Source organism: Balaenoptera acutorostrata, chromosome 11 (genome assembly GCF_949987535.1).
Source record: "Balaenoptera acutorostrata chromosome 11, mBalAcu1.1, whole genome shotgun sequence".
In the NCBI taxonomy this organism is placed as follows: domain Eukaryota; kingdom Metazoa; phylum Chordata; class Mammalia; order Artiodactyla; family Balaenopteridae; genus Balaenoptera; species Balaenoptera acutorostrata.
Genome location: NC_080074.1, coordinates 103,566,162 through 103,591,608, shown reverse-complemented (window position 1 = coordinate 103,591,608; position 25,447 = coordinate 103,566,162). Strand labels below are relative to the sequence as shown.

The following is a 25,447-nucleotide window of genomic DNA, read 5'->3' as shown; positions in this document are numbered from 1 at the left end:
ATTACACACTACAGTTTGGCCCCCGATACCCCAGGATCCTACTTGGATATTGTTCCCATGGCAATTAGGAATCTCAGTTCCCAGTGTAATCTCTGATCTATAGAGAAGGGCACACAGAGCTCTTCAAGGCTACTGGACTTCCCTCATAAACTTCTTCCTCACAGCTGTGGTTAGAGGTCTGTTCTCTGGCGTTGGTGAGCGAGTCTCATGTGACAGACGCATTTTAACATTCCAGTCTCCTGAAGTCTTTGGATACCTTCCTCTTCAGCAGATCAAGGAAGTTCTGGCATTTCCACTTCATTTAGTGTAGACTAACTTTTGGTCCATGTTTCAGTCAATCAACCATACCAACTGTTAGAGGCATTCCAAGCCCCTGGAGGTAAAACAGTGAATCCACAGTCTTTGCTTAGTGGACCTATGTCAATAGACTTGGCTCAATCCAACTTTATGTTCCCTCCGTCTTGATCCCTCACCCTTACTATACATCCCCACATCTATTCCCTATATTTTAATCTATATGTTAGAAGTATCATGCAGTTCTTTTGATGTGTATCACACCTCCTCATGGGTCACTCTTTGTGCCTTGTTCTTCGGGGTCTGCGTGGAGTCAAATCCAGTTATAGGGTTGGTGGGGATGGGTCCTGAGGAGTATTAACATTACCTGGCAAGCAACTACCTCAAAGGACACCAGTACGACTCTTCAGGAAAAGGAAAACAAACTTTCTTGGGCAGGGGTAGAAGGTGTTTCTACTGGCAGAGAAGACAGTAGTTTAGGGACTTGAGGTCCCAGCTTCATCAGAATCTGCCTGTATGTTCCTGTTCCAATTTTCAGGACCCCATTCTTTCCCAACAGATGACTCAACTTTAACAAAAGAGGCCTTGAAAGGATGGGAATTCAATTTGTGTTGTAATTCAGGCAGGATTAGACTTTGGCTTTGGTTTTCAGAAATCTTGACCCTGCAAGAAAATAAGGTTTTTGTTCCTTTCTTTTATTTTCTTCCTTTTCTTTTCTTTTTTTCCCCCAAAGTCATAGAAGTTTTCAGGTGCTATATGAAGACCTTGAACTGGGAATTTAAATCCCTGAGCTCATCATTTTCTTTTTCTAAGTTTTCTAGCACAATTAGCAGTAACCAACCAACAAGTCCACCCCATTACATTCCTTACTTTGACTAAAATGTTCTAAAGTAGCAAATACTTGGTCATCCGGACGGAGTCTTGTCTTCTGTAGGAACTTTGTCACTGGTGTCTAAGGCTAAAATTTGAGTAACTCTTTTGCCATTTCACCAGTGCCCTCTTCACCAATGGCAATAGATTTCTTAGTGCCTTTAAATCTAATCAGATCAGAAAACCAATTCCAGAAAACTCAGAACCAATTCAGAGAACCCATTCTTAGATTCTGCTCCTTAGGAGCTATTCTTGGTACGAAATTTTGTATCGGTCAGGGCTCAACCATGGAAGCATATGTATAAATTCAGTTCAGGATTGCAGGGAATTGGCTCATGCAATTGTGTAAGGTTGTTGTCTCCATGTCTGATGCTGAAGCTTGAAGTACAGGGTAGGTAACCAGGAAAGGACTATGAATGCAAAATAAGGGGAGATCAGGAGTAGCTACAACTCATAAGCACAAACTTGAACCCTATGAGGACGGGCTGAAACACACATCCATTCTATTGCCTTTGACCTTGGTGGGGACCATATCCTATAGAGCCTGGAGTGTTTCACCTTGGAACTAAACACACACACACCTGGCTCAGGAGTCAGAGAAGCTGAAGGCAAAGGTAGAGCAATTGTAAGCCCAGCTGCTGCTTCATGCCAACAAGGTGGATCAACCCATCAGCAGTGACAAATGTGAACTACAAAATGCTTCCTGCTTCCTTTGTATCTTCTGAATCTCGTGGGAATCTCCCTCATGAACCACCTTGACTGGAGACATAGTAGAAAGACAATTCTGGGAAATATAGCTCCACCTGGTAAGGTGACTGATTACAAAGCCATCACACATGTGTGCACAGAGCTTCAAAAACATGAAGCAACATGTCCAGAGCTAGAGGGAGAAAAATACATCCCACTGTTGAAGATTTTTGAACACTTCTTTCTTGGTAATTGATAGAACAGATACACACACAAAAAAGAGTAAGGATGTAGAAAATCTGAACAACACCATCAAACAACCCAACGTAGTAGGCATTTATACAACATTGCATCCCCAGAGTACAGAATATACATTCTTTTTAAGTGCACATTGAAACATTCACTAAGATAGATCATATGCTGGCCCATAAACACATCTCAATTAAGTTTCAAAAGACTGAAATCATGTAGAGTATGCTTTTTTGGTCATAATGGAATTAATTTAGAAACCAGTAAACAGTAAATTATCTAGAAAATCTCCAAATATTTGGAAATTAGGCAGCAACTGAGAACAGGGTCAGAGAAGAAATCACAAGAGAAATTAGAAAATATTCTCAGCTGAATGATAGTGAAAGCACAGTGCTATGGATCTGATGTTTGTGTGTCCCTCCCCCCCCAAAACTCATGTGTTGAAATCCTAACTCCCCATGTGATGGTGTTAGAAGGTGAGGCTTTGGGGAGGTAATGAGGTCATGAGGGTGGAGGCTTCGTGAATGGCATTAATGCCCTTATAAGAGGCCTTGCTTCCTCGGTCTGCTTTCCATCATGTGAGGATACAAGGAGAAGGCAAACCAGGAAGTAAGTCCTCACCAGACACTGGATCTGCTGGTACCTTGATCTTGGACTTCCCATTCTCCAGAACTGTGAGGCATAAATGTTTAAGTCACCCACTCTATGGTAATTTGTTATAGCAACTGAAGTGACTAAGACATACAACATATGAGAATTTGTGGAATGCAGTTAAAGCAATCTTTAGAGGGAAATTTATAGCTTTTAAGAAATTTTTTATTTACTTATTTATTTATTTATTTTTGGCTGCATTGGGTCTTCGTTGCTACGTGCGGGCTTTCTCTAGTTGCGGTGAGCGGGGGCTACTCTTCATTGCGGTGTGCGGGCTTCTCATCGCAGTGGCTTTTCTTGTTGCAGAGCATGGGCTCTAGCACGCGGGCTTCAGTAGTTGTGGCGAGTGGGCTCAGCAGTTGTGGCTTGAGGGCTCTAGAGCATAGGCTCAGTAGTTGTGGTGCACGGGCCTAGTTGCTTCGCGGCATGTCGGATCTTCCTGGACCAGGGCTCGAACCCGTGTCCCCTGCATTGGCAGGCGGATTCTTAACCACTGCGCCATCAGGGAAGCCCCGGAAATTTATAGCTTTAAGTGCTTCCATTAGACAAAAAGAAATGTACAAAACTAATGATCAGAGCTTCCACCTTACAAAGGTAGAGAAAGAAGAGCAAATAAAGCCTAAGTTGAAGGAAGGAAATAATAAAGATGAGAGCAGAAATCAATGAAGTAGAAATCAAACATTAGAGAAAACCAACAAAGCCAAAAGTTGGCTTTGAAAAGACTAATTAATTTGATAACGTTTAGCTAGACTGATCAAGAAAGAAAAAACAAAAATTATAATATCATAAATGAAGGCAAGGACATCATTACAGATCATATAGACATTTAACAGGTGACTAGAGAATATTATGACAACGTTATACCCATAAATTTGACAACTCAACCGAAATGGATAAATTCCTTGGAAATATACCTTGTTAAACCTGATGTAAGTATGCATAGAAAACTAAAATAGCACTCTATTAAATAGATGAAATTCATAATTTAAAATTTTCCCACAAAAAGAACTCCAGACCCAGATGGTTTTACTGGTGAATTTTATTAGACATTGAAGAAAAATATCAATCTCATGCTAACTTTTTCAGAAAATAAATGAGGAGAGAACACTTCCTAATTTGTGTGATGAACCCAGCAGAACTTTGCCAGAGAAGGTAACAGAAAATTACAGGTCAATGTCCCTCACAAATATAGATACAAAAATCTGCAACAAAATATGTATAAATAAAATCAAGCAATATTATAAAGGATAATACGTCATGACAAAATGTTGGTTCAACATATGAAACCAATCTATGGAGTTCAACATATTAAAGAACAAAGGAGAAAAGTCACATACAATTTCAAGGAATGTATAAAAATCATGTGACAGAATTCAACACCAATTCATGATAAAAAGTTCTCAGCAAATTAGAAATACAAGAAAACTTTTCCAATCTGATAAAAGACATTTATGGAAAGCTCACAGCCAAAATCATACTCAATGGTGATATTTATATATCATTGGAACAAAAGAAGGGGGTGTGTGTTCTGTTCAGCGTTTTACTGCATGGTAACCTTTGCAAGTGCAATAAAGCAAGAAGAAAGAACAAGAAATAAAAAACATATAAAGTAGGAAAAAAAGAAATAAAGTTGTCTTCATTCACAAGTGATAATATTTTTAACAAAGAAAAATAAAGGAATCTAGGGAATTCCCTGGTGGTCCAGTGGTTGGGACCCGGCACTTTCACTGCCAAGGGCCCATGTTCAATCCCAGGTTGGGGAACTAAGATGCCTCAAGCCATGAAGTGTGGCCAGAAAAGAAAGAAAAGAGAAAAAAAGGAATCTACAGATAAATCCTACTAGAATTAATATGTGAGGTGAGCAAGGCTACAACATATAAGGTCAAGGTGTATACTAACATAAAACAATGGGAAAATGAAATTTTAAACATATCTTTTACAATACTATAAGGTATCATAAAATAAAATAGTTAAGAATAAATCTAATGAAAGACATACAAGGCCTCTATACTGAAATCTATAAAACATTGCAGAGAGAAATTAAACAAAACCTAACTAAAGGGAGAGCTATTTTAGTGTTTTGGGTTGTAAGACTCAGTATTGCTAAGGGGTTAATTCTCCCCAAATAGATCTATAGATTCAACGCAACTCCAATCAACTCCAGGAGGCTGTTCTGTATGAATTAACAAGTTGGTTCTAAAATGTGTATGGAAATGCAAAGGATGCAGAAAAGCCAAAATCATCTTGTAAAAAGAGAACTAAGTTGGAGGATTTACATACAGTACTTTGTTTCAAAGTTAATACAAAGCTACTGTAGTTAAATGACAGTTAAATTGATATATTAATGGAACAGATCAAAAAGGCCACCCATATATATAGTCAATTGGTTTTCTGACAAAGGTGGCAAGTTAATTCAGTGGGGAAAATGATAGTCTATTCAGCAAATGGTGCTTGAACCATCTATTTGTATGAAAAAAATGAACTCCCGCACCTTATACCATATACATATGTATATACATATATCCTTATACCATATATAAAAATTAATTTGATGTGAATCAAAGACCTAAAACTAAAAGGTACAACTATAAAACTTCTAGAAGAAAACATAGGAGGATATCTTTGTGACCTTGGGGTAGGCAAAGATTAGGCAGGACAGACAAAATTCTAATCATAAAAGAAAAAAACCAAAATACTGGTCTTTATCAAAATTAAAAACTACATTTCAAAAGACAAGATGGAGAAAATGAAAAGGCAAATCACGGATTGGGAGAAGATATTCATAACATGTATATCTAACAAAGGATTTGCTTCCAGAATATAGAAACTCCTACAATTCAGTAAGGAAAAGATAAATAGCTCAAAAGAAAAAAAAAAGGACAAAACAGATAATTTACAAAAGATATATATGAATAGTCAATAAAATCATGAAAAAATTATCTGCATCAATAGCCATCAGGGAAATGAAATTAAAGTTGCAGTGCAGTAGCAGTGCATATCCATTAGAGTGACTAAAAAAGGTTAAAAAATTAATAAGACTAAGTGGCCAGCATATGAAGAAACTTGAACTCTGGATCATAAAAAGACAACTATTTTGAAAAACTGTTTGGCAATTTCTGATGAAATTAAACACCTCCCCTAAGACCCAGCAAACCCACTTCTAGGTGTTTACCCAAGAGAAATGAAAAGATATACAAATCTTCCTCAACTTACAGTGGGGTTACGCCCTCATAAACCCATCATAAGTTGCAAATATGTTAAGTTGAAAATGCATTGAATACACCTGACCTACTGAGCATCACAGCTAAGCCTCGCCTACCTTAAGTGTGCTCAGAACGCTTACATCAGCCTACACTTGGGCAAAATCATCTAACACAAAGCCTACTTTATAATGAAGTATTGAATATCTCATGAAAAACCACTGTAAGTCGGGGATGTCTGTATTCTCAAAACTACTTAAACAAGAATGTTCGTAACAGCTTTATTCACAGCAATCCAAATATCCATCATCACGTGAATGGATGTGAACATGTGATATGTTCATACAGTGGAATACTAGTCAATAACAACAGCAACCTTGGATACATGCAATAAAATGAATGAAATCTCAGAAATTTTGAGTAGAGAAAGTTGGACACAAAAGTGTACATACTGTATGATTCTGTTTATATGAAATTCTGGAACTGGCAGAAGGAATCTTTGAGACAGAAATTAGATCTTTGGTTGTCTGGAATGGGGGAGAGGATTACCTGCACATGGGCATGAAAGGTCTGGAATGATGGAAATGTTCTATGTCTTGATTATGGTGGTGGTTACACAGGTGTACGGTTAGCCATATATTTAAAATCTGTGCTTTTTATTGTATGCAAGTTACATTAAACATTGTACTAAAAATCCCAATACTATTGATTAGTCAGAGTGTTGGCTGATATCTTTTTTTTTAATAAGTTCTATTTATTTATTTATTTTTATATTTATTTTTGGCTGTGTTGGGTCTTCGTTTCTGTGCGAGGGCTTTCTCTAGTTGCGGCAAGCGGGGGCCACTTTTCATCGCGATGCGCGGGCCTCTCACTGTCGCGGCCTCTCCCGTTGCGGAGCACAGGCTCCAGACGCGCAGGCTCAGTAGTTGTGGCTCACGGGCCTAGTTGCTCCGTGGCATGTGGGATCTTCCCAGACCAGGGCTCGAACCCGTGTCCCCTGCATTAGCAGGCAGATTCTCAACCACTGCGCCACCAGGGAAGCCCTTGGCTGATATCTTTAATGGACGAAGATCCCTGCCTCACCACCATACACAGATAAATCATGTTCTCCTTGGGTTGGAGATAGTAGTAAAGGGTAGTCTAGTTCCTCTCTTATTACAAAGCACTTAAATAATAGTGGATAAAAAAACATGTTTTCTATTCTTAAAAACAAGCAAATAGAAAAAGTACACACACACACACACACACACACACACACACACAGACTCCTTTAATAAGCTGTTTCACAATTCTCTCACGATGGCAGAAAGTTCTGCTTCAGGTCTAACTTAAATCTCTCATGCTGTGTTTGTATCGCTCCTTTCTTTGGGTTTTTGATAAGTTGGAGCTTTCCCAGGTCTGGACGTGAGTTTCTCCTTTAATGGTACAAGGCGATCTTTCGCCTTGTAAGGGGCAGAGTTTTAGGGTGTTGTGTGTACTGATGCAGGGAGCCCCTGACACAGCTGTACTCTTCCGTGGCTCTGCCTCATGACAGAACTGAGGTCCCTGAGGAATTTGTCGGGACAGCCCTGGGCCCATGACCTGGCAGGTGTGCGCCCAGGTGCCCTGAATACATCAGCTGTACCTTTCCTTCCATACAGGAGATGCTGAAGGACGAGGTGCGGACGCTCACTTACCGGAATTCCATGTATCACAACAAGCACGTGTTCAAGGACAAGGTCGTGCTGGACGTGGGGAGCGGCACTGGGATCCTCTCCATGTTTGCTGCCAAAGCAGGGGCCAAGAAGGTGTTCGGGGTGAGCATGCCACTCCCTCCACTGGCCCCTGCGGGGGCGCTGGCCCTTCCAGGTCCCCCTCCTTGCTGGGATCACACCCTCCAGGAGGAAGTCAGACATAGCTCTCAGGAGGTGGGCAAGCCTCCTGGCTCCCTGTCACCTGGGCATTGCTCCTGGCCTTGTCCTGGAATAGCTGACATTTGTGGAGGACTTTTGACTTTTCTGAAACCATTTTGGTGTCATCATTACCTTAGAGTCCTTAGCCCTACTGTGGGCTGTGGTGGCGGGGCAGAGTGGCTACACCTGTGAGCTCTGGTTGGAACCTCCACTCTTCCACTCCCGAGAAGTGTGATCTGCACAATTCACTTCTCTTCTGTACCTCGGTTTCCCCATCTATAAAATGGGCATAATTACAGTACCTTGCCCACGGGGTGACTATGAGGAGTGAGTGATTTTAATACGTAAGTCAAGTGCTTAGAATGGCGCCTGGCGTTAAGTCAAATCCTCAGTATTTATTAGTATAGTTGGGGCCCTAGGTGATAACAAGACGGTCTTCTTTCTCTGTTCTTTAAAGGCAAGTTGGTAGATTTAATTCTGCTGTTCTGGCTACTGCCGCCTCTCCAGCTAGAGGTGGTGCTGGTGGACCTTCTGGGAAGGCTCCCACAATGCAGCTGCACACAGCCTGAGGACGGGGGGCTGGGAGGGTCCGGAGCTGGGAAGAAACTGAAAAAGAAGAGCTCTGAGCTTCCGACTGACATTTGAAGAATGCAGTGGGTCTAGGGCTGGAAAATGGGAATTCATCTTGATCAAAATTCAAGGCACGCTGCAGTCAAACACACAGCACGTGCACAGGACAGCCCAACGCAGAGGCGGCGGGGAGCTTTCAGTGGGGCTTCATTAGCTTGGTCATCCTGCAGCCTGCCCTGAGACCCCCCGGCTCCCGGTTGACTAGAGCCCTCCAAGTCCCCGTGTGCCCCATCAGTGCCTGTCCCTAAGCCCCTGGCAGGAACGGCATCCCCCTCCATGCCTGACCCGGAGGGTACCGGGGCCTTGGCTGGAGGGGGTCTCTGGGACACCTGAGCTGTCTCAAGACACCTCTGTTGTAGCCTTGACTGGGAAAGCTATGATGTACTCACCTGACGTGCGTGTTGAGGGTACGGGGCCAGCCCGGACGCCCAAGGTCAAGTCGTGCACTCTTCACGGTACTGCCCCTCCCCACCGGCCAGCCTTCCTTCCTTCACAGGGCCTCCCCTACAGGATGGGGGCTTCTGGCCAAGGGACCGACTCCCCTTCCAAGGCACTCACAGAGCCTTAGGGCAGGACGTGCACCCCCTGTAACGCCCCACCCTCCCTCCCAGGGTGTCTCTGAGGCCCCAGCTCAGCTCCAGAATCGGACGGGAGCCCAGGGCTGAGCCAAGCAAGGCAGGGCTGCCCGTCCTTCTCTTCCAGGTGCGGGGCTCCAGCCGTAGGTCTTGGCAGCTGTCCCTCTGTTGCCAGCAACCTGGCCTCCCCGCCTGGCCCAGACCTCCTACCCCCAGGCTGGGGCTTGGTCTGCTGTTCGCACAAGGTCCTGCTTTCAGCGGATGGTCAGCGAATCTCTCAAATACCTTGGCCCTTTGCTTAGGAGATTTGGGGAGCCTGGAAAGGCTTCTAGATTCAAAAGAACCAATTCTTTCAAAGGTGGAGACTGCGGAAGGAATGAGAGTTAACAGGCGTCTGCCCATGGGGTGGGGAAGGATCTTAAGATGCCCTGAGGCCCTGACTTGCCATTTTCAGATGGTCCTTCTTGTGGACCGTGCCGTTTAACCAGGGAGGGCTGGGGGTGGGCGGATGACCTCAGGGAGGCTCACAGCCACTCTGGGGGTCTCTGCCTCCCACCTCCTCTCCCGGAAGGGCAGTGACTGTGCCAGGAGAGTGAGGCCTGCCAGCCCCTCCCAGATCTCCCAGCTCAGAGACTGGGCCCTCCATCGTGGGGCAAAGGCGGACCAGCGGAAGAGCCACTGGCCCGTGCGTCGGGAGGGCTGCGGGTTAGGTTTTCATCTGCCACGAAGTAGCCGTGCAGCTGTGGGCAGGTCACCGCACCCCTCCAGACTTCTGCCCCTCCATCTGTTAAACTGGCCCTGGACATACGGTGATTCTTGCTCCTTTGCTCTGTGTCCTTTCTAGATTGAATGCTCCAGTATTTCTGACTACTCAGAGAAGATCATTAAGGCCAACCACTTGGACAACAGTAAGACTTACCTCTGCGTGCTTTCCCGTGGATGGAAGGGGGTGAGGGGGCTTGTACTTTGTTGTCTGGGTGGCAGAGACTGACATAAGAGCGCTTGGCCTTGGAAGCGTGGAGGCCAGCCGAGGCCCTGTTAGCAGGACTGTGCCCACGGGGCTCTGAGGGTCCCAATCCCTGCCAGGTCAGCCAAGGGCACGTCTGTCCCAGCTCAGCCTCCAGTGAGCCCAGCCTGAGGCTAAATCCTTCATTTCCAAGCCCTCTGCCTGGCCCCAGCTGTAGGCATCTGTTGAGTTTTGCAAAATGGCAGCCATTCCTCCACCTCTTCCCTCTCCACGAACCCTAGCCCTACCTCTCTTGACACCCACCTCGTGGCATCCCCCCCAGACCCCAGGCTCTTCCTTTGGAGAAATCTAGTCCTCTCACGCCACAGCCCCTGCTGCTGATGGGGCTGTCTTGGCAAGTAGGTTGCCCTTGGGAGCGGGACCTTCTTGCAGCTGGAGTCTGAGTATAAAGATGTGTGTGTTCCCTTCCTTTCTTCTCCTCACTCCTTTCCCACGTGTTCGTGACATCCCTGGCCCCTCCCTCTGGGACCCGTCTTGAACACATGCACCCCCGCGAGGGTCCCTGATCAGAAGAATTTCTGTATCTCCCATCAGTCAGCGGGATGAGATTTAGTCCCCAGGCCCTGTGCTGAGCGGGGCCAGATCACTCAGGGTTTATAAACTAGGAAAACAAGGTTGGACTTTTTTCCTAAGGATGATGAAGACTTTTTGAAGGATTTTAAGCAAGGGAGGTGCATTCTCTATGGTGAATGGGTTGGGATAGGCTGTAGGCATCAGAGTGCAGGTAGAGACTATTTCATAGCCCTGGGGGGAGGTTAGGCCTGTGGTGTGGCCAGGGTGGCAGCAGTGGAGGTGGGAAGAAGTGACCTCTTGGGCGATGCTGGGAAATACAGGCCAGAGGACTCGCTGACGGACTGCCTGGGGCAAGAGAAATAAGACAGGAGCAGGGCTGGCTTTTTGCCTTGAGTGAGAGTGGATGGTGGAATGTTGAGTGACAGGAGGAGGAAGAAATCAAGGGTTCTCCTTGGCATGGGTTAGGTTTGCGATCCCTGGGGAGATGCAGGTGGACGTGTAGAGTGAATCTGGAGTTCCAGGGAGGGTCAGGCTCTGTGGTTGGGAGTCTTCAGCGTATAGATGTTATTTAAAGCCCCAGAACAAGTTCCCTCAAGGATAATGTAGAGCTACAGGAGAGAAATGGGCCAAGGATGGAGCTCCAGCGCATTTCAACATTTGAAGGTCAAGCAGAGGAGAAGAGGCCAGCAAGAGGCAGAGAAGATACAGTCAGTGAGGTCAATGGACCTTCGGGAAAGAGGAGTAAAGGAGGAGGATGCCAAGGGATCCAGTAAGATAAGAACAGAGACGTGACCGTTGAATGATTGTGACCATAGAGGATATTGGGGTTCTTAACAGGCGCAGACTGGATGGAGGGTGGGGATGGAAGTCCAGGTAAAGTTGGTTAAGGAGAGACTGTGAAGGAAGGACTATAAATAACTCCTTTTGCTGTGATGGGGAAACAGAAAAACGGAACTGTAGCGACAGGGAGAGGTGAGGCCAAGGAAGGGAGTTGGTTTTTAAGGATAGGAGATATGAAAACATGTGTACGATCCCACTGTCCTGTAGATAGACAGAAAAAATTGCAGATTTGGGAAAAAGTAAATTCAGAAGCAAGGACTTTGAGAAGGTAAGAGGGGGTGGGATCCAGAGCACAGTGGAGGAGTGGGTCTTCTTCTTGGAGAAGGACAACTTAGCCACGGTAACAGAGGGGACGTGGGGAGTATGGGTCCGGTGGAGGTGGGCTGCTGGAGGGAAGCCCCGATTTGTTGCTTCCATTTTCTCAAGGAAGAAAGAGGCCGTCATCGGCGCGGGAGATGGGGAGGGGAGGGTGTGAGGGTTTTGGAGGGAGATGAGAAGTGATGGGATGGCCTTGCAGAGGGAGGGTGGGAGGGCTGGTGCAGGGGAGGGTCAGCGCCCGCTGGAGATGGCTGGACACAGACCTGCAGGGGCCCCGTCCTCCCTGGTGTGTGGTTGTTCCCGACCACGTTCAGCGGCTCCGATCGGAGCGGAGGGGAGGGCCAGCTGGATCTGGGCGCCGCTGGGGACACAGTGGAGGGAGGGAGGAGCCAGTGGTTGATCACAGTAATGGACCATGGAGTCTAAGCTGGGGGAGGAGGGAATGAGGGAGTGAGGGGCGGTGGTGGGCAAGTGATAGTGGGGAAGGGGCAGCGTGGAGGGGGCCGTGGGCAGAGTCCAGGTGTCCTTCCAGCCTGGGTAGGGGAAACGTGGCTCACATCCCCCCGCCCCGACCTCCGGCTTGGCGTCCAGTCTCCCTTGGTTCTGGGGAGCAAGGTGTCTCTGCACACTCGTTGGGAAAGTCCTTGACCTGGGCAGAAGGGACAGAGAGGGTACCTCTCGACTTGCCTACTAAAGATGGAGAAAGAAACCGGCCAATTCTTTCTCTACAAGGGAGACGGAGCCTGGCGTCCTCGTGTTTTCATCTGACCTCCCTCCCCCAACTCTGAGAAATACAGCAGGTGCTTCTCCCCACTTGAGAGATGTGGAGACTGAGGTTAGGAGACGTGGGGCAGAGCCTCTGCTCTCGGCTGCCGTTCCTGTGCTCTTTCCCACAGTGTGTTTAGTTTGACAAGGAAGCGCCGGGAGTGCCTGCCAATCCTGAAAGTGAAAGTTCAAACCTCTTAGGAGGGGAGGGTGTGTGCAAATACCTGTGGGATCAGATTCCTCTCAGAATTACTGAGTCTCGACCCTGGGGGCCCTCAGGAGCCTCCAGAGAATATTTGGATCCTCCCCTGCCTCTGCCCTGGTTTCACTGCCCAGTGATTCCTTCCCCCGGGGGTCTGTCCAGCCCCCTTACCCTGTATCTGTCTCTCTCGCTTCCGGCTGTTGGAGTCTGGTGGGCCAGCCTCCCTGGCTCATCTCTGTCCTCTGCAGAGGGTGATGGCCCTGCAGCCATGGCCGAGTGGGGACGGGCGCCCCAACGGGAGGAATCCCTGACCTCCGGGAGGGGAGGGGGCAGCACCCTCAGAGGCCCCTCTGGCTCACAGCTCGAGGTCCCTCCTCCCCTCCCCTGCCTCCAACACTTGTAATTTTTTTATTCCCCTTCCTTTTTCCCTTTCCTCCTTTTCCTCTTCTTTCTTTTAACCTTCGGAATATCCCAATTTACAGAAAAGGGACAAATAGAGCTGTTTTTTCCTCTGAGTCTGGGAGCAGGCTGTTGACACGATGCCCTGTCATCCCTAAACATGTTAGTGCATGTTTCCTACAAACAAGGGCACTTCCTACGTCGCCACACGCAACCATCCAAATCGGGAGGCCAGCTTCCACCGCCGTCGAGGTCTCGTGCTCAGGCTGCAGCTGAGGCGGGCTTCCGATGCAATAGCATCCTTCTCGGCAAGAGGACTTGGTTCTGACCCGCCCACTGCACTTTGTTGTCCTGTCCTGGTTTCCTTCAAGCCAGAACCGTCAGATGCCCCTTAACCTTCGTGGCCTTGATGCTTGACAACCACAGGCCAGTGTTCTGTGGGATGTCACTCAGTCTGGGGACGTGGGACACCGCCTCACGGCTGGATTCAGGTCACCCGTCCTGCAGGGATGCCTCGGACGTGATGCTGCATCCTCATGGCATGCTGGGTGGCGTCCTCGCAGTGTAGGTGTGTCCTGTTGAGACGGCGTTTGCCTTGATCCCTGGCCTGGGTTATGTCCACCAGCCTTCTCCCCCTTCATTAGTGATTAGTAAGGTTTTCTGGGAGAGGTACTTTGAACCGTGGAAGTATTTCCTTCCTCCCCATTAATTTCCTCTCTTATTAGATCGGTTATAACTGTTAGTGTCAGTACTTAACTCTGACGCTCAAATTCTCCCTGACTTGGTCCCTGGGAGCACCTTCGAGCTGCCGCTATGTCCTGCCCGTGTACCCCCTTCACTTTGCGTGAGCTTTCTTATCTTCCGGCACAAGCGTCCCAGGCTCATCTCGTACTTTCCACGTCTCTGTTCTAGAATCAGCCATTTCCCTGCGGAGTCTTGAATCCTTTTAGTGGACAATGGCTTTTAGAAATGAGGACATGGGGCTAGGTGTGCCCATTGATTTTAGGGTGTCGAGACTCCCAGACTGTCTCCGTGGGAAAAATTTGTGTGTGCTCACATACGCTCACGTCTGTGGTGTCACGTATGTGGACACGCGTTGACGTAATGCATGTTTCCGCATCTATGCACGTTGTCCAGGACGCCTTCATGTGATACCCCTGCTTCTAATTCAGCACCTCGGGGTTTCCTCTCATCTTTCCCCCTTTTCCATGTGATTCTGTCCTCTGACAGTGAAACCCTGGCTCTCATCCTTCTTAATATGTTTACGTACTGGGTCAGTCCCCGTATATAAACAGTCGCCCACTGTCACCACCTCCTGCCCACGCACCTGCCGCCCTGTGCTGGGCTCCGACCCCCATGCCGGGCAGCCCCCCGCATGACCACCTCGTCTCTGGGCTCAGGCTCCGGTGGGTGGAGCCAGGCTGACTCTGCACACAGGCCCCCCCAGCCAGGTCCCTCCGAGGGACCTCAGATACCCCCTGGCCTGTCGTGTGCTAGTGGCATCTGGTTTGCTCAGCCCGACTCATGACTCCTGGAGGGAATCGTTCCCTGCTCTATATTTTGATGGCTCACACTTGATTCTGTGCTAAGGAGGTGACGGCCCAGGAGGGACAAAGTGTTGTCCCAGGCGAATAGCCACCCCCGTGCCCCGTGCCTGTCCTACTCCTCACACCGTCCTGGGGGCCTTTTCAAGGCAAAGCCGCCTCTATTTCTTCTTCCCCGGGGGGAGCAACAGGTGGGTGGAGCTGGCGAGACCCCCGGGGCCCTGTCCTCGGCCCTAGCTCGCTCTGCCTTGGCACGTGTACTAGAAAGAGGACAGCTTGGCTTCCATGGAAATGCTTTTGAAACGCTGCAACAGCCAATTGTGTGGGTCTCGGGAGCGTAGGTGTAGAGACATAAATAACAACCCAGGACATAAAATACCTGCTACCCAGAATCAATCAATCTCCCTCCCTCTCCGCCTCCGTACGGCTCCCGGGATGGGTTTGTTCCCAGGCAGACGCACACCTCCACGCAGCCACCTGCAGACGTGCCGCCTTCACGTGGCTCCTGCCGCCGAGGCCCGCACATGTGCTCAGACTATCCTCTTGCACTCCAGCACCGACAGCTCCCATTTCCTCTCTTTCCCTGCCCAGGAGACCAGTGGGCTGCCGGGATGCTTAGGAAGGCGGGTTCATTTGTGAAAGGTGACAGAGGAGCTCAGGGATTGAGACAATTTTTTAGTTCTAGAGAGAACATTATAATCCATTTACTCTTCAGAAAAGTAAAGGGAATAGTTGATGCCTCCTTTCTCTTCTTCTGCCCTGGGGCATCAGTGCCACAGATGGAGAGGCCTGAGAAGAACACGATGCACAGAGAGGCGGTAGGAGGAAGGGCTTCGTCAGGTGGCTCCCCGTGGAGGAGACACCTCCATGCCCAGCTTGCAGGGCTCCTGGGGGATTAGATATAATGCATGTGAGGTGCCTCGCACCACAGGCATTAACTGTAGGTCCTTCTTACGTAAAGGAAGGACCTTTATGTAGGAAAGACCTACAGTTCTGCACTTTGCTCATTCCTGGCCACTCGCCCCAAGCCTCTTATAGACGATGCTTGAATTCTCCGTTCCTGTGACATCCCTCTATGCTTGCAGCCGTCCAGTCCTGGGATGAGTCCCCTGATGGGGACCCCACTACCAGCCGCCTGCGGCTGTGACCGTTCGAAGCACTTCCTTCCACTGAGGTAGAGCCTGCCTTCCTGCAGCCTGACCGATGCTCTGTGTCGTCGCTTGGGGACCACAGAGAATGAGGGGAGGGGGCACCCTGGCAGCCCTTCTCCCACAGATCCAGGAGACACACCCCCAGTTCCCTCACACTTTGCTTTGGTTTCAGCCCCCTTCTCCTCTGGCCATGCTTCAGTGTCCCTCTCACCCCGCCCAAGGACCCAGCCAGGCGGCTGGAGGGGCCCAGATGCCTCCCTGCTAACATCTCCGGCTTGCTTAGCACCTGTGGGGAACACCGTGCCACGCTGGCGCTGAGCTGGCATCAGCCACGATCTGCAATCTACCCTCACGTGGCTGCAAGCAGCAGCTCCTAACCTGTGTCCGGTCTGTGGACGCTTTGCGTCCAAACTGAGAATCACACTTTACATTCACATCAAACCTCACGTTGTTAGATTTCCTTACAAACTACTTGGTCCTTCCTTACAAACTACTTGGACCCCCCAGAGCCTTACTCTTTGGGGGTCACTGTTCTCTGCGTGGTGTCGTCTACACACTGATAGGAGCCCTGGGGGAGTAGGGCAGCTCCCATGGGCTGGTCCGGTTCAGCTCTGAATCAGCACCTTTGAATACAGTCGGGGAGCAGCTGTGAATCCACACAATCATTGGTCAGCTTCCCCGCCCTGAGGCCGTGGAGGGGGTGCCTTGTCAGACCCCTGTGGAAGGCTGGCACGGTGGTTAAGAGCTCTGGCCGGTTCACACTCAGCTCCAGCAGATCAGCTTGTGATCTTGGATACCTGACCTGTGCCTCCGTTTCCGGCTCTGTGAAATGGGAATAATAGCGGTACGGACCACAGAGGGTCATTGTGAGCCGTACATAGTTACCGTATGTAAAATCACGGCGCGCTGGGGCCCATAGTTAAATTTTCAGTGAATTTGCGGAACAGATGCGGGCATTTTTGTGGCTTGAAATTGGCCACAGTGGGAGTATTTACATGGAGAAATCAGCAGATGCTACAAATCAGGGCTTCTTTCCTGGAGAGCCCAATGGTTAAGTGTCTCTCAGCACAGCCCTTCGTAAAACACGACAGTGTACGATGTGCAGTTAGCAGCTAATAAATGTTAGCTATTGTTATGATTATTTCGTTCATTAACTTGACTAATAGCCCTGTCCAAAGAAGGCATGAGATTAATCAGATATAATTGTTTTTAATGAACCTGTACTAGTGGCTCCTGGCAATGGCTGCTTTCCTAACTGATCAGAAGCAGCCCGTGAATAATCTGAGGAGTGGGTTTTGTGCACCACTCCGGGGGACAGGGGGAGTCGTCAGCCGCCCTCCGGGCCCTGCTCCAGGTGCTGCGGAGTTGGCAGAGGACGGCACAGACCAGGTCTTTGCTGTCGTGATGCTTTCTGTCTCAGGGAGGGGACAGACACAAAAGCAAGTGGACACACAACATCACAATAGAATTACAAACAGTGATGGCGCTTTGGAGGGACAGCATGGGGTAGTGGAGAAAACTGGGGGGTCTGCTTTGGATGGGGTGCTCGCCCAGGCATGCCGGACCCGACTCACACCGCCCGGCGAGAGGTTCTCTCCCAGCCCTGCTGCTGGTGACGTCACGGGTGAGCCGGAATTGGGTGTGGTGGGAGCGTTTACACTGCTGACTGCGGTGGGTAACCGGGTCATGATTCTATCCGCTCGCAGATGCAGGACAGGGGTCTCAGGGAGCTTGGTGACGTGTACCAGGCTGCACGACAGGCCTCGGTTTTGGCTCCCCTTTTGACGTCCCAAACTCTGCTCCTCTCATCAGACAAATGGAACAATAAAACCAACCACACACGTTCCCGTGAAAATGATCGAGGTTAACATATGTGAAATCACTCTGCCAGCTGCTAGTCAAATGCTACTGGTGTTTTACTCTCAGAATTAGGACTAGTTTGAAGATCTTTTGTCTCTGAAGCCAGTACCCTCTTTTGAAAATTGCTTATTCATCCATCCATCCACTCGGTGAGGATTTCAGTGAGGAGTCAAGGGCTCTGCTCCGTCCTGTAACTAGGAAGCTGAAGTAGACAACGGAGAGGAGGGGATCAGAGGCTGGAGGTGGGTCAGGCCCTCAGGAGGGGTGTGCGGCTGGTTCTGTGTCGCCCAGATAGGCGTGTGGGTCACGTGGCTTTGGTGCCACGGGGGCGGGGGGTGGTGGCATCGGGGCGGCGCTGCGGCCCAGTAACTCGCTCCCTGCCCTCACGCTCACGACCCTCATGCCCACTCTTCTGTGGCACAGGGTCTGCTCTGCGGGCCAGGGAGGGGCCTGCAACGGGGACACCATGAACTTCGGGCTCTGTGGGGTCAGCTGACTCTGATGAACACAGGAGGGGCCCAAAGGAGATGGGTCTGGGCTGATTTTTTCTTTTTTTTTAACTTATTTATTTATTTATTTATTCTTGGCTGTGTAGGGTCTTCGTTTCTGTGCGAGGGCTTTCTCTAGTTGCGGCGAGCGGGGGCCACTCTTCATCACGGTGCGCGGGCCTCTCACTATCGCGGCCTCTCTTGTTGCGGAGCACAGGCTCCAGACGCGCAGGCTCAGTAGTTGTGGCTCACGGGCTTAGTTGCTCCGCAGCATGTGGGATCCTCCCAGACCAGGGCTCGAACCCGTGTCCCCTGCATTGGCAGGCAGATTCTCAACCACTGCGCCACCAGGGAAGCCCTGATTTTTTTTTTTATAAGTCAAACGAGTGACCAGGAATCAGAGTGACTACATTTCTGTAATAATCACTCAAGACAAAAAGAAAAAAGATCCCACTGAAAACAACCCCCCAAAATATCTGGGTGTCTAATTTGAGAACTTGAAGTTACAGGGGAAAATCTCCCAGGTTAGAGGTCATGGGTCCCCGTTGTACACGTACGTATGACACATCCTTCTAAAACGTACCAGCCAGGGTCCTGTCACAGCTGGTTGAACAAAATTTCATCATCCTTATGGAACAGAAACAAGGCTCCAGAGGGTGACCTCAGTGCCATCCTGAGAACTGACACAGTCTTAATGATGTGGGATCCAGATTGGGAGTGGGGTTCTGCAGCCGGTAGCTAATCAGAGCCTAAATATCAGTGGCTAAGATCCCCCTTGAAAAGGTTTGCCATGGAGACGAGATGCCCGGGGCTGCATGTGCCCACACAGGCTTCAGAGACAACCCAATGCCCTCACTTGGTTGCCATCAACCCCACCACAAGAGGCAGCATTTTGCAGATTGGAAACTTACATCGGGGAGTTTCAGTGGTTGCTAGTGGCGACTATGGAAAACAGGAAGAATGTCCCTGATGATTCAGGGGGGCGATTGTATTTGGGTCCATAGAGACAATGTAGCCTCTTTTTCAAAAATCAGGATTGAGGAACTGCTGCAATTTAGAGTCAGACTGGACATGAAGGCACTGCTTCTTCATTGATGTCAGCCGTCTCCACTGGCAAACTTCGCAGAATGCCTTACACATGCTCAATACATATTTGAAGACTCAGAGCATGTTGGAGCTGCAAAGTATCTTAGGGATTTCTAGGTTCAATCTCTCTCCCTTTTTACCCTGATAAGGAAATTGAGGAAAAGAGGGGAGGAACTATTTGATGGAGGTTACTTGTCAGATGGAACGAGAATATAAGTCTTCTGCCTCCAGGACCCAAGCGTAAAGTTGTGAAGGTTGGGCACTGCACAAAAGCACCTGGACAAGGGGATGAAATGGGTCTGGAATCCAGGCCACAGCTGGACTGAAGGGAGGTGTGCATTTTTCCTTTCACAAAGGGCCCATCTACTCAACAAGCCAAGTTGGGGGTGGGGGTCATGCCTGCTCCCAGAAATATTTGGATGCAGAAGGGTGATAAGTGGACAGAGGTCCAGGCTGTTCAGCATTGTAGGGAGTTAATTGATTCCTTCTGCCTTTGATAGGCAGAAACTGTGATTTTTGCTGTTCTGTGATCCACTGCACCTATGATCTATCTTCTATCTATCTATCTATCATCTATATCTATCTATCTATCATCTACATCTAACTATCATCTGTATCTATCTATCATCTATATCTATCATCTACATCTATCATCTATATCTATCTATCTATTATCTACATCTATCATCTATATCTATCTATCATCTACATCTATCATCTATATCTATCTATCATCTATATCTATCTATCATCTACATCTATCATCTATATCTATCTATCATCTACATCTATCTATCATCTACATCTATCTATCTATCATCTATGTCTATCTATCTACCTACCATCTACCTGTCACCTGTTGTATCCATGTTGATCAGGGTAAGCAGCTAATGGGTAGCAGGGCTAGTGCAGGAACAGCCTGCACCCTCGCTGGGGGGCACCCGAGGAATATTCTGTACATTCCTGTCTGTTGGGCTGGGTTAGAAGTTCTTGTCCACCTCTGCTTCCCACGGTCTATGGAGTCCTGTCTATGGAATCACGGGCGAGCCTTGTCCTAGGCACCCAGAGTGGAGGCCATGGGGCACCAGAGGCAGGAGAAAACATCTTCCTGGGCCTCAGGGAGGTCGTGATTAATGCAGGAGGAGGGACCGACCCATAGCCCCGCAGTCATGTGCAGACATTACGGAAGAGCCTTCAAGAGATGTGCAAAGAGAAAGAAAACACTTTCAAATGTTTACAAAAATAAGACAAACCAGGCTTTGCATGCAAATGATTAGGCAGGTGGATCCGGCATATATCTGCCAGTGCTTTTTCGGAATAAGAACTAAGTTAGGTACTCTATTTGCATTTTCAAAAATCCCGTGCCTTGTCCCCTTGTGGATGATCCTTCTGCATCCTGGGTCCTGCTCTAGCTTGAGTTCCTGCCCTTGGGTCTCAAGCCCCCGAGGAGCAGAGCTTTGACAGCCCCCTCCCCTTCCCAGCCTTTTGGTGAAGACTAGCCCTTCCTACTCTTCCTTCCCAGGGGCAGGGCTTGTGCGCAGGAAGCAGGAGGACCATGCAAGCCGGGGGGTGATCAGGGCCAATGTGCCCTCAGCCACCCCCAAAAGAAGAAGACTTTGCCAAATGCCCAGAGGCCACAGTGGTGGAGTCGCCATCACTTTCTGGAGACCAGTATCCCCCTTGGAAGCGGTTTGCCTCTTCCCCCAGCAACTGGGAGCTCACAGAGGAGGAGGAGGCTGAGGAACAGGATGACAGCTCCGCGGTGGCTCTCCCGTCCCCTCACAAAAGGGCCCCGCTCCAGAGTCGGAGGCTTCGGCAAGCCAGCAGCCAGGAGGGGAGGCTCTGGTCCCGGCCCCCTCTCAATTACTTCCACCTAATTGCACTGGCATTAAGAAACGGTTCCCCCTGTGGCCTCAACGTGTAACAGATCTACAGTTTCACTCGACAACATTTCCCCTTTTTCTGGACGGCTCCTGAAGGCTGGAAGAATACCGGGCGTCACGATCTCTGCTTCCGAGACAGCTTTGAGAAAGTGCCGGTCGGCATGCAGGCCCTGATCCTGCCTCTGGAAGTTGACCCACGAGGCGCACCGCCGCTTTGCAGAGGAGGCCAGCACCTTGGCCTTCAAACTGGGCTGGAAAATATCCAACAGTGCATGAGCCAGCCAGATGTGATGCCCTCCCTCTTCGACCTTTAGTTCCACAAACCAACCGTCAGCCCATGCCTTATTAAAGTTATCTGCAGGAAAAAAAAAAAAAAAAAAGAACCCCACTTTGTGCCCAAAGTGCCTGACTCCTACTCCTTCCAGAGGGGCCTTATCTGATTAAGCTTTGATTAAACGCCACGCCCTGGAGAGCAAATCATCATTAGACACTACTGATGGGCACCCCAGCACCATCCACTGTGAGGGCGGGGAGTAAAGCTGGTGACCTGAGTGCCCTTTGCGGTCTAGGAGTCTGTCATCCACATTAATTTTCAGGAAACTCAGATTCAGGACAGAGGTGGTGTTTTGTTTTCCTTTGTTTTTTACTCCTGAGTACAGGCCATTGTTTAGTTTTCCCAGAAAAGCTCAGGCATTGGGTGGTTTTTTTCAGACGATGGTACAGAGTTTCCTTCCAGAGGAAAGGTTCTGATGGGACCAGCCAACCAATACATCACCCTGTGTCAGTTGCACAGCCCGTGGCATCTAAGATAGCTTTTGCTCTGAATGCAAAACGAGATTCCAAAACTCTGTGTATGTCTACGTCAAATGATCAAAAACTCAACTGAGAAGTTTCTCCTGCCACAGAGGGATGGGTCTTGGAAGGGACTCAGGAGCAGAGGCCGTTTAGAGAAGGGCCTTTGTCCTGATCTTACCCCCTTTACCTCTCCATCGGCCGGTCACCAAGGAGACAGTGCCAGATAATTCTTGCCTTCTCTAGAGCCCCAACCGCGAGCCTGCACTTCACCTGCGACGTTTCATTACATCAGTACAACCTCCCACTGTGTAGATATCACTTCCCCTGGTTGTTCTCCGGGGAACTGGGGTTCGCTTGGGTCAAGTAACTTGCGGAAAGTCATACAGCTGATAATGAGAAGATCCAGCACTTAAACCCAGGTTTCCTGAGTGCGAAGCCCATGCTCTTGTCAAAACACCAAACTTCCTTCCTCTCCAGCTCTAGACGGGCACCCCGTGGGGCTGAGCCCGGGCTGTGAACAGATACAAGGGTAGGACAGGCAGCCTCTCTTCCTGCTGTGGGTTTGAATCATCGCGGTAGCCTGACATGGGGTGGGGACGCCGATGAGTGTGAGAGTCGCTGCTTATCGGACCCGGGCTCTGTTTGCACGGTCATCATTTAACCCCTCTAAGCCTCAGTTTCCTTAAAGAGGAGAATAAGAATAGAGTGTTTACTTCAAAGACTCGTTGGACGATGACAGGACAGGTGCCTGTCTTGGGCTTAGCACAGTGCCAGGCACATAGCAACTGCGCAATACGTTTTAGGGGGAACATGCAAAAAGTTTTCAATCCTCTTAGGGTAAACTAGCTTGGTGAAGGGGGAGATATGCCACCTCCTAGAAGGAGAGTCAGAACAGCGCTGACACCTGTAGATGGATCGGGTGCTGATGTGGGGTGTTCATGGCTCCCGGTCAGGGTGCCCGAAAAGCGTGGCCGTGGGGTTCTTATTTTCCAGTCATCACCATATTCAAGGGGAAGGTGGAGGAGGTGGAGCTGCCCGTGGAGAAGGTGGACATCATCATCAGCGAGTGGATGGGCTACTGTCTGTTCTATGAATCGATGCTCAACACCGTCATCTTCGCCAGGGACAAGTGGCTGGTGAGCCTGCCGCATGCCGCCCCTTCGCTGCTCTGCCGGCCGCCGTGCTGCTCTGCCCTACCGCCTGCAGCCTAGGAAGAACACAGCCACCGCTTCCAGGCCCCTCTCTTTAAGCTAGATTTGCTTCTGGGGCCAGAATGAGCTTTCTTAGGTCTAACCTTGGCCTCTTTTGGTATAATTGACACCCATTCTTTGCTGTCCAAAGTCTGTGCTGGTCAACAAATGCTAGGGACTTGCATGACTGCCAGAGAGCCCAGTGTGCTTTTGACCTTGGCTTCTCCAGGCTCAAAAGTTAAAACATCTTCCACCGTCCCTCACTGGACATACCTTTGCCCCTCCCCATGTGTCCCATTGACCCCACCTCGGCCCCTTGAGTTTTCCCATGTACCAAAGTCAAAAGTGAGCTTCCCTGCCCAACCCTAGTCCCGGCCAAGGTGACAGACAGTCTGCTGAGTGAGAAATCCTGGCAAGGGGGTGCCTGTCTGGTGACTCTATGTGCAGTTCAAAAATGTGATGTCTTTGTCAGGTGAATAGATTACGAGACCCATTTCTCCACAATTCATCAACAGAAACCTGGAGGGCTTATGTTTCCAGACCGGGCAGCATTGTACGTGGTAGCAATTGAGGACAGACAATACAAGGACTTCAAAATCCACTGTAAGTCACCTTCTGATTGGCTGTTGGGCTTTTTTATTTACTTATTTTTGCGCGTTTGGGGTGGAAAGCGCTTCAGAGGGCCGAGGATGTGCAGCTGCTCTCGCGGACACACCTGCTGTGCCTCTGGAGTTTACCTGTGACGCTTTCTGGATTCTTCTCTCTGGATGTTTTCCCCTGGTCCCAAGAGTGGGGTTCTACAGAGAGGAAATAAGCAGCGCGGCTGGTGGGAGATAAAGCGGGGAGAGAATGAACACAGTGCGAATGGAAAATGAACCAAGCAGCAGAAGCCGAGGTTTTGCAGAGCTTTCCGGGGGGCTGGAAGCTGTTAGGGGTCATTTATCCCCAGCGTCCACGCAGGGGCAGGGACCGTGGGGTCTCCAGCCAGGCCAGTCGTTTTTGAACCCTGCTTTTGTACCCTTCAAACTTTTCAGCATAATACTGATTCTGCTTCACATTAAGTAAAATACGGGGAGAGATGGGGGCTGGGCGTGTAGGTGTCGGGGGCAGGCAGGGGACTTATCCGCACCTGTGTTCATTATGCCTCATCAGCTGAAAACGTGTTCTCTTAGAAAAAAGCCCCCCAGATGCTCCAACGTTTTATCTGGTCCCCAAAGGGTTGTTGTGTTCTATTTCATTTAAAGGGTAACCATTCTCCGTGACCCAAACCTGGTTCTCCGTGAGATTAAACGGATTATGTTTTCATAAGGTTTAGAGACAGCTGTGTGTCCTCAGCCAGAACTAAAACGACTAAGGGGCAAAGACCCCCACACACAAGCGGGCATGCGTGTGATGCAACCAAAGCACGAGCAGAAATTCCAAACGGTCTAATGGGCTCTGCAGATCTGGGCTCCGGCCCCTGCAGTGCTAAACCCCCTTGGCAAGACTACCTACAGTGGAGGGGTTCCCAGACAGAACAGATGGGCCTCCTGCCCCCAGAGGCGGGGCCTCCAGAGTTCAACAAAGTCTTGTGCCATCTAATCATCGTTCGTGCTGCTGGTGATACCACAGCTGGGCTGTGCCACAGCGTGGGTGCATCTGCGTGTGTGTTCACACCCTTCTGGAGATATAAACTCAGAGCATGAAGTTCAGAGACGGGTTCAGGAGAAGACGGAAATGGGACGATTGTCTGAGGCTCTGTGCCCTATGCCTACAGCCCTTCTGGCATCATTTCCAACATTCGATAAACAATGAGAGGTAGGGGGGCTGAGGTTAGATGGCCCTGCTGTGAAGTTGGCCAGCCCTGGCTTCCCATCCTATGGGTGACCGTGAGCAAATTACCTAACATCTCTAAGCCTCGGTCGAGATGAAATCCCCAATCCTATAGACTTGCCATGAGGATTAAGTGAGGTGATCTATATTAAGGGACGTGAGAGTTCTTGGTGCTGCATGCACCAGCCTGGTCTCTGAATGTATCACTAAACCCCTTCCTGCTCATGGCTCTGGCCCCCGAGCCTCACTGCCAAGCTTGTTGGCCTCCAGTGGCTCAGAATCTAGGACAGATGTGCCCTCCTGATAAGTTTCAGAAAGAGCTCAACAATGAATGTTGATCAAATGCATATATAAGTAGGACATATTTTGCCCTGGAGCTGCGTAGTAATGCTGTTTTTGGAGTTCTTGCTGTAACTGTATAAATCGTGTTTGGGGGAGAACATTCAGGCCCATTCTTTGTTCTCACGTGCACTAAATACTGATTGAGCTCTGACCCTCGGCACAGCTCTTTAAGGAACTTCCTCAT

The 25,447-nt window shown here is 49.2% G+C and overlaps 1 protein-coding gene and 1 pseudogene across 1 annotated transcript in view; both read left to right on the top strand.

The window, feature by feature from the left end:
- Window positions 1-25,447, top strand: part of PRMT8 (protein arginine methyltransferase 8) — an 86,894-nt gene that overhangs the window by 41,096 nt on the left and 20,351 nt on the right. The window contains exons 4-7 of the mRNA XM_057557709.1: window positions 7,592-7,747; window positions 9,893-9,956; window positions 22,913-23,055; window positions 23,625-23,712. Coding sequence (XP_057413692.1) covers window positions 7,592-7,747; window positions 9,893-9,956; window positions 22,913-23,055; window positions 23,625-23,712 — 451 coding nt within the window. The remainder of the gene's footprint in view (window positions 1-7,591; window positions 7,748-9,892; window positions 9,957-22,912; window positions 23,056-23,624; window positions 23,713-25,447) is intronic.
- Window positions 20,824-21,438, top strand: LOC103013677 (forkhead box protein R1-like; annotated as a pseudogene).